General features: G+C 49.7%; 1 protein-coding gene across 1 annotated transcript in view; it reads right to left on the bottom strand.

Moving 5' to 3' along the window:
• Nucleotides 1–10000, bottom strand: part of col14a1b (collagen, type XIV, alpha 1b) — a 66832-nt gene that overhangs the window by 28477 nt on the left and 28355 nt on the right. The window contains 6 exon segments of the mRNA XM_030789245.1: nt 188–317; nt 4073–4215; nt 4801–4927; nt 5610–5749; nt 6285–6411; nt 6641–6780. Coding sequence (XP_030645105.1) covers nt 188–317; nt 4073–4215; nt 4801–4927; nt 5610–5749; nt 6285–6411; nt 6641–6780 — 807 coding nt within the window.

Here is a 10000-nt window from a genome sequence, read left to right as displayed (position 1 = left end):
TATATTCGTGAAATGGAGAGATTTCTCTTACTGGTATTTCAGACAGAATATTACCCATTATCTCTCACAGGTCACACACAACCTGGATAAGTATATGTGTATAAGTATGTGTGTGTGTGTGTGTATGTTCTCTATACACAGTGAATGCAGTGTTCCTCTGTGTGAGACATTTTGGACAGGCACTTACATGTCCGGCCCATACGGGTGACGGCTGGACCCTCTCCGTCGGCATAAACAGCGGTCACACTGACCCTGTACTCGGTGTCAGACAGTAACGGCTGCAGGAGGACGCTGTTCTGTCCGGCCGGCACTGTCGCCTGAGACACACAGCCCATGCACACACAGTCACGTCTCATTCAAATAACCAGCAAAACATGACAAATAAAAGAAAAGATGACATGAAAAAAATGAAAATGAAAAATTTTCAGTCTTTGCAGTGGCGTGTATTAAGCAACCAGATGAAGTGAGTGACATTTCCTAACGTCGAAAAGGAGGCGAAAAAAGTGTATGGCAAACATTGGCTAGAGTTCACGTCAAAACACTGGATAAAGCAAAATCACTGGATCACAGAGATGACACAGCGATGACACAGTGATGACACGGAGATGACACAGAGATGACACAGCAATGACACAGAGATGACACAGAGATGACACAGTGATGACATGGAGATGACACAGAGATGACACAGAGATGACACAGAGATGACACAGTGATGACATGGAGATGACACAGAGATGACACAGTGATGACACAGCAATGACACAGAGATGACACAGAGATGACACAGTGATGACACAGCGATGACATAGAGATGACACAGCGATGACACAGCAATGACACGGAGATGACACAGCGATGACACAGTGATGACATGGAGATGACACAGAGATGACACAGAGATGACACAGCGATGACACAGAGATGACACAGCAATGACACGGAGATGACACGGAGATGACACAGCAATGACACGGAGATGACACAGCGATGACACAGCGATGACACGGAGATGACAAGGAGATGACACAGTGATGACACAGCGATGACACGGAGATGACAAGGAGATGACACAGCGATGACACAGAGATGACACAGCGATGACACAGAGATGACACAGCAATGACACGGAGATGACACAGAGATGACACAGCAATGACACGGAGATGACACAGAGATGACACAGCAATGACACGGAGATGACACAGCGATGACACAGCGATGACACGGAGATGACACGGCGATGAACTGAATCAAATCCAGTGGTCAGTGAGTGTACAGAAGAATGCACTGCAGTACTTTACTGTGCTGTTTACTCGATTCAAAAGGACATGATGGGCGGGGACTCATGCACTGACCTCTGACCTGTTCACACAGCAGTGGACTAACAACGCAACACTAACACCAAACACCTCTAAGTATAGTCCAGTAAACAGGAATGTTCACATTTTACAGCACTGTGAAAGACCACAATCAAAACATTTAGAGAGAAATAAAAAACACACTGAGGTGTTGAGCTGTCCTTGGTTTTAAGCTGCTGATCGTTTGTTTGTTTAACAGAACAGAGAAAGAAATGGTCTGTGCAATATTTCAGAGGCCATCATCTAAACCTGGACCAATCAGCTCTGAGTCTAAACCTGCACTGATCAGCTGTGAGTTTACATCTAGACCAATCAGCTGTGAGTCTTAACCTGGACCAATCAACTGTGAGTCTAAACCTGGACCAATCAGCTGTGAGTCTAAACCTACACCGATCAGCTGTGAGTCTTAACCTGGACCAATCAGCTCTGAGTCTGTGAGAGACTGTGTGTGTCTGTGAGTCTGTGAGAGACAGTGTGTCTGTGAGTCTGTGAGAGACAGTGTGTGTCTGTGAGTCTGTGAGAGACAGTGTGTGTCTGTGAGTCTGTAAGAGACTGTGTGTGTCTGTGAGTCTGTGAGAGACTGTGTGTGTCTGTGAGTCTGTAAGAGACTGTGTGTGTCTGTGTGTCTGTGAGAGACTGTGTGTCTGTGAGAGACAGTGTGTGTCTGTGAGTCTGTGAGAGACAGTGTGTGTCTGTGAGTCTGTGAGAGACTGTGTGTCTGTGAGTCTGTAAGAGACTGTGTGTGTCTGTGAGTCTGTGAGAGACAGTGTGTGTCTGTGAGTCTGTGAGAGACTTTGTGTGTCTGTGAGTCTGTGAGAGACAGTGTGTGTCTGTGAGTCTGTGAGAGACTGTGTCTGTGAGTTGTGAGAGACAGTGTGTGTCTGTGAGTCTGTGAGAGACTGTGTGTCTGTGAGTCTGTAAGAGACTGTGTGTGTCTGTGAGTCTGTGAGAGATCGTGTGTGTCTGTGAGTCTGTGAGAGACAGTGTGTGTCTGTGAGTCTGTGAGAGACTGTGTGAGTCTGTGAGAGACAGTGTGTGTCTGTGAGTCTGTGAGAGACTGTGTGTCTGTAAGTCTGTGAGAGACTGTGTGTGTCTGTGAGTTGTGAGAGACTATGTGTGTCTGTGAGTCTGTGAGAGACAGTGTGTGTCTGTGAGTTGTGAGAGACTATGTGTGTCTGTGAGTCTGTGAGAGACAGTGTGTGTCTGTGAGTCTGTGAGAGACTGTGTGTCTGTGAGTCTGTAAGAGACTGTGTGTGTCTGTGAGTCTGTGAGAGACAGTGTGTGTCTGTGAGTCTGTGAGTCTGTGAGAGACAGTGTGTGTCTGTGAGTCTGTGAGAGACTGTGTGTCTGTGAGTCGTGAGAGACAGTGTGTGTCTGTGAGTCTGTGAGAGACTGTGTGTCTGTGAGACTGTAAGAGACTCACACTTGTCTCACACTTGTTTCTGCTCTCACAAACAAACATCATATTCAGCACTCGTTCAGCACTCTTAACTGACCAGAGAACACAACACAACACTAATGTATACATCACACATCCACAACACTAACACAACACTAACACAACACTAATTTATACATCACACATCCACAACACTAACACAACACTAACACAACACTAATTTATACATCACACATCCACAACACTAACACAACACTAACACAACACTAACACAACACTTATGTATAGACTAACATATACACAACACACACACGACACTAAGGAGTATACAAAGCCAACATATACACAAAAATAATAATGTAGGCCATACACAATACTAACAAGAGTGAAAAACAATGTTTTTGGCATGGTTAGAATAACTTATTTCCGGAGAGAAAGAGAGAGAGAGAGAGAGCGAGAGAGAGAGGATGTGTCATAAATAAATGTTTGGAATTCTCTGCTTGTGTTTTAACGGTAGAACATTCTGGAATGACAGTGTTGTGCTGGGCAGTCTCGCCCCCCTGTGTCCCTCATAGGCAACCGCACTGATCCATTTCAAACCAACACGCAACTCCCCCACTTCAAAACAGCTCCTCAACCTCAAAACAGCTCCTCAACCTCAAAACAGCTCCTCAACCTCAAAACAGCTCCTCAAAACAGCAGCACGTTTCAAAATCCAACTGCAGAAGCTGAGCTGAGATTTCACAGTGTGTGTGTGCTCTTCATAGCGTATTTAAAACTTCATGAGGGAGGCAAACCGACCACTTAACCCACTGCAGTTAAAAATGATACAGCACCGCATTAAACCCTTTCTGGTCAGAGGGTTTATTTCTGTGGAAAGGCCTTCCGGCCCTTCCCGCCTCCCTGTCCTCCTGTAACCTCCAGATCCACTCACTTTTCACTCCTCTACTGCAGAACACGAGTCTAAGCATCTGAAACGGGCTTTAGGTTTCAGACGCAGTTTATAACAGGCAGTGTGACCACAAATGAAATGTATTTTGGGTTCACTGCCTGCAACAACATACATGACTATAATTTGGCTTTATTTAAACCCCTCAAAATCGCCATTAGAGCTGCCTTCAAACAAAAGCCATAAACAAAACCCACTCTAACATATTGAACAGGCAGGACTGTAACAGGGTTTGAACATTTGGAGAGTGGACGGGAGAGTGAATGAAGCAGGTGAGTGGGAGGAAAGATGGAGAGATGAGCTGAAGGAGTGAAGATGGGCGTATAGGGGGAAAGGAGGTGTGTGAGGAGTGGGCCAACTCACCACCTGCTGGGCTCGGTCTCCTCGTGTAGACACGTAGGTGACGCGGTACTCACGCACGCCAGCACCCAGCAGCTCCCACGACACACGCATGCTGAAGGTCGTCTGATCACTGATCTCCACGTTCCTGACAGCCAGACGCACCACTCAACACACACACGCGCACACACACACACACACACACACACACACACACACACACACACACACACACACACACACACACACACAATTAGTATTACAGATTATCACACACACACGCACACATACAGAATATACATCAGTATTACAGATTATCTCACACACACACACACACACACACACACAATATACATCAGTATTACAGATTATCACACACACACACACACACACACAATATACATCAGTATTACAGATTATCACACACACACACACAAACAAAATACACATTAGAATTACAGATTATCACAAACACACACACAAATGTACACAAAATATAACAGTCTTACAGCGTTACAGTAAATAGACAAGTGTGAAACATTTACCAGCAGTACTGGTAGTGGTGGTTGTGGTGACAACTGGTGGAACTGTCATTCTGGCAGCTTTCAGAAAAACAAACAAACAAACATTTTTGAACTGGGCATGGCAGGAGCTTGTCAGTCATCAGACAACGGTGTGCTCTGCCTAAAATGTGGTTTCTATGGTTACCCTGCTATCAGTCAGACTGTGGGTGTTGAGTGTTGCTAGGTTACCTGTAGTTTCAGTGATCTCTACAGTGTCGCTCTCAGATTCGTCTGCGTAGACAGCAGAGACTATGACCTCATACTCTGTCAGAGGCTGCAGTCCTGTGATCATGTATGTGTTCTCTTTCACCAGAGCCTGGGAGAGAAAGACAGACAGACAGACAGACAGACAGAGACAAAGAAAGAGAAAAAGAAACAGACAGATAAAAACGAATCAGGTTGTTATGCTGGCTTTTTACAGCCAAGCAGAGAGAGAAAATTCTTGCGACACTAATTATTGCACTGAGTCCAAAGAGAGAGAGGGTGGCGAGAGAGAGAGGGTGGAGAGAGAGAGAGGGTGGAGAGAGAGAGGGTGGAGAGAGAGAGAGGGTGGAGAGAGAGAGAGGGTGGCGAGAAAGAGAGGGTGGAGAGAGAGAGAGAGGGTGGAGACAGAGAGAGGGTGGAGAGAGAGAGAGGGTGGAGAGAGAGAGGGTGGAGAGAGAGAGAGGGTGGAGAGAGAGAGAGAGGGTGGAGAGAGAGAGAGGGTGGAGAGAGAGAGAGGGTGGAGAGAGAGAGGGACAGAGAGACAGAGAGAGGGTCGAGTGAGGGAGGGTGGAGACAGAGAGGGTGGAGAGAGAGAGAGGGTGGAGAAAGAGAGAGGGTGGAGAGAGAGGGTGGAGAGAGAGAGGGTGGAGAGAGATAGCAGGTTGAGAGAGAGGGTGGAATAGAGAGAGAGGGTGGAGAGAGAGAGAGACAGAGAGACAGAGAGAGGGTCGAGTGAGGGAGGGTGGAGAGAGGGAGAGCAGGTGGAGAGAGGGAGGGGGGAGGGATTTCCCAACCTCTTTGGCCTCTCCTCCGCGGGTGGATGTCCAGGTGAGTCGGTAATGGACCACGTCAGAGGCAGCGTGTTGCCATGTCACCCTGAAGCGATCAAAGGACACCTCACTGCTCCTAAGATTCAACGGAGCAGGAACGTCCTCTGCAAGAATACACACACACACACACACACACACACCATAGACACACACACACACACACACACACACAGACACACACACACACACACACACACACACACACACCATAGACACACACACACACACACACACACACACACACACCATAGACACACACACACACACACACACACACACACACACACACACACACACACCATAGACACACACACACACACACACACACACCATAGACACACACCATAGACACACACACACACACACACACCATAGACACACACACACACACACACACACCATAGACACACACACACACACACACACACACACCATAGACACACACACACACACACACACACCATAGACACACACACACACACACACACACACACACACACACACACACCATAGACACACACACACACACAATGTGCGACCTGTGAGGAGCTACACTAAGACCACGCAGACACCTCCAGTAAGGTGATGGTAAGTGATAATAATGGTGATGCGTTAGTGAGAGGGTTTCACTGATCTTACTGGTGGTGAAGGTGTCTGTGAGAGGCTCAGCCTGGCCCTCCTTATAGATGGCAAAGATGGCGACAGTGTACTCCGTCAGAGAACTCAGGCTTCTTAGCAACGTTGTGGTGACACGATCCACCTCCACCTGAGGTCAGAGGTCAGAGCAGGGACAAATGTCATTAATCAAACGTTTCTGGAGAGTCGTCTTTCCTGTGCCTTGGCAGGATCTGTGCACAGAACAGTGTGTTAACCCAAAACACATTTAATTCTAACACAACACATTAACCAATGTTAACTCAACAGAGTGACGGAGCATGAACCTCCGTCTCTCAGACGACACTCATCAACAAGCAGAGACAACAGCGAGTCTTTACCTCGTTGGTTTTCACGCCATCTGTCTCCACGTACATAATCCGATAGCCGGTGACTTTACGGGACGCGGCATCCCAGGTGAGCCGAGCTGAACTGTGGTCCACGTCAGATATCCGCAGATTTCGGGCGGGGGTGAGGGGGACTGGGAGGGAGTCAGAAACGGATAAATACAAAATGACGACAGAGAAAAGAATTAAAGAGATGTAGGGCTTTATCTGAACAACTGCGTTTAAACACATCTTGACTGGACGCTTCAAAGCACTGGGAGAGGGCAGATACAGGTAGAGGCACGATGAGGTCCTCACAGAAACTGCCAAATGGACCTGCACACACGCACACACACACATTCGCACACACATACGCACACACAAACACACATGCACACGCACACGCACACACGCACACACACACACAGACCTGCAGAGGGTCAAAGCCAACAAACATTCGGCACCACCTCCTGAAGGTGTCACTTTCCAAAGGGAAGGAGATAAGGCTCCTCAGACACCCTCCATTTTGCATCGAGCTTCTGACTGGGAGATCCAAGTGGACCTGAGGAAGAGACTTGTCTTTCCGGAAGAGGCGGCAGTAACCTCACTCTAACCGGACGTGGTTCTTTTATTTTGGAGCACAAAAACCATCTTAGTAGCTGAACTCATGGGGCCCTGGGAGGACAGGCTAGCCATCTCTCACCAACAGAAGAAAACCAAGTCCCAGGATTTGATCGATAAGGCTCTAATCAAAGGATGGCACGCGACCCTGTTTCCCATCGAGGTCGGCTGCCATGGTTTACCAGCAACCTCAGTGCACTGTTTCTTATAGCAGATGGGCTTGGAACCTAAACAACTGAGGAAAGCCACTGGGGAGATAGCCATGGCCGCTGAGACCAGCTCAAGATGGTTGTGGCTGATGAAAGCCCGTAGTCGGAAACCTTCTGCAGGTGAAGGCTAAATCGGCTTTCGCCGCCCCACTCTGGCGAGGTGTACAGGCTAAGGGGTAAAACGCTTGCAGGCCTGAGATACCTGCTGAAGATGCAGAAGGGTTCCCAGCAATGCGAACGCTCTGACTACCTGCCACCAAGGAATACCATCGAGAGGAATAACCTGCAACTCCATATCTTAAGTAGCTCCAGCAGTTTCTGCTTGCAGCAAAGCATCTCCGATTTTTATCTCACTTGTTCAACTTCAGTTCATCATGATTAGAGTTGAACAGTGTTTGCAATATATGTGTGTCATTCAGTTGAGTGGTTGGGCGTGTACAGTTGAGTGGTTGGGCATGTATAGTTGAGTGGTTGGGCGTGTACAGTTGAGTGGTTGGGCATGTACAGTTGAGTGGTGGGGCGTGTATAGTTGAGTGGTTGGGCGTGGTTGGACGTGTATAGTTGAGTGGTTGGGCGTGTATAGTTGAGTGGTTGGGCGTGTACAGTTGAGTGGTTGGGCGTGTACAGTTGAGTGGTGGGGCGTGTATAGGTGAGTGGTTGGGCGTGGTTGGGCGTGTATAGTTGAGTGGTTGGGCGTGTATAGTTGAGTGGTTGGGCGTGTACAGTTGAGTGGTTGGGCGTGTACAGTTGAGTGGTGGGGCGTGTATAGTTGAGTGGTTGGGCGTGGTTGGGCGTGTACAGTTGAGTGGTTGGGCGTGTATAGTTGAGTGGTTGGGCGTGTACAGTTGAGTGGTTGGGCGTGTACAGTTGAGTGGTTGGGCGTGTATAGTTGAGTGGTTGGGCGTGGTTGGGCGTGTACAGTTGAGTGGTTGGGCGTGTACAGTTGAGTGGTTGGGCGTGTACAGTTGAGTGGTGGGGCGTGTATAGTTGAGTGGTTGGGCGTGGTTGGGCGTGTATAGTTGAGTGGTTGGGCGTGTACAGTTGAGTGGTTGGGCGTGTACAGTTGAGTGGTTGGGCGTGTATAGTTGAGAGGTGGGGCGTGTACAGTTGAGTGGTTGGGCGTGGTTGGGCGTGTACAGTTGAGTGGTGGGGCGTGTATAGTTGAGTGGTTGGGCATGGTTGGGCGTGTATAGTTGAGTGGTTGGGCGTGTACAGTTGAGTGGTTGGGCGTGTATAGTTGAGTGGTTGGGCGTGTACAGTTGAGTGGTTGGGCGTGTATAGTTGAGTGGTTGGGCGTGTACAGTTGAGTGGTTGGGCGTGTACAGTTGAGTGGTTGGGCGTGTATAGTTGAGTGGTTGGGCGTGTATAGTTGAGAGGTGGGGCGTGTACAGTTGAGTGGTTGGGCGTGGTTGGGCGTGTACAGTTGAGTGGTTGGGCGTGTATAGTTGAGTGGTTGGGCGTGTACAATTGAGAGATGGGGCGTGGTTGGGCGTGTACAGTTGAGTGGTTGGGCGGAGAGCAGAACTGAGGTTCAGTGGTAGAGGATGGGCAGTGGTAGTGGATGGGCAGTGGGCAGTGGGAAGTGGTAGTGGATGGGCAGTGGTAGAGGATGGGCAGTGGTAGAGGATGGGCAGCGGTAGAGGATGGGCAGTGGTAGTGGATGGGCAGTGGGCAGTGGGAAGTGGTAGTGGATGGGCAGTGGTAGAGGATGGGCAGTGGTAGAGGATGGGCAGTGGTAGAGGATGGGCAGTGGGCAGTGGTAGAGGATGGGCAGTGGTAGTGGATGGGCAGTGGGCAGTGGTAGTGGATGGGCAGTGGTAGTGGATGGGCAGTGGTAGAGGATGGGCAGTGGGCAGTGGTAGTGGATGGGCAGTGGGCAGTGGTGGTGGATGGGCAGTGGTAGTGGATGGGCAGTGGTAGAGGATGGGCAGTGGGCAGTGGCAGTGGATGGGCAGTGGGCACTGGTAGAGGATGGGCAGTGGTAGTGGATGGGCAGTGGTAGTGGATGGGCAGTGGGCAGTGGTAGTGGATGGGCAGTGGTAGTGGATGGGCAGTGGTAGAGGATGGGCAGTGGGCAGTGGTAGTGGATGGGCAGTGGTAGTGGATGGGCAGTGGGCAGTGGTAGAGGATGGGCAGTGGTAGTGGATGGGCAGTGGTAGAGGATGGGCAGTGGTAGAGGATGGGCAGTGGATGGGCAGTGGTAGAGGATGGGCAGTGGTAGAGGATGGGCAGTGGGCAGTGGTAGTGGATGGGCAGTGGGCAGTGGTAGTGGATGGGCAGTGGTAGTGGATGGGCAGTGGGCAGTGGTAGAGGATGGGCAGTGGGCAGTGGTAGTGGATGGGCAGTGGTAGTGGATGGGCAGTGGTAGAGGATGGGCAGTGGATGGGCAGTGGTAGAGGATGGGCAGTGGATGGGCAGTGGTAGAGGATGGGCAGTGGTAGAGGATGGGCAGTGGTAGAGGATGGGCAGTGGGCAGTGGTAGAGGATGGGCAGTGGTAGTGGATGGGCAGTGGGCAGTGGGCAGTGGTAGTGGATGGGCAGTGGG

This window comes from Chanos chanos, chromosome 12 (assembly GCF_902362185.1).
Source record: "Chanos chanos chromosome 12, fChaCha1.1, whole genome shotgun sequence".
Lineage (NCBI taxonomy): Eukaryota > Metazoa > Chordata > Actinopteri > Gonorynchiformes > Chanidae > Chanos > Chanos chanos.
This window is presented reverse-complemented; position numbering and strand designations above follow the sequence as displayed.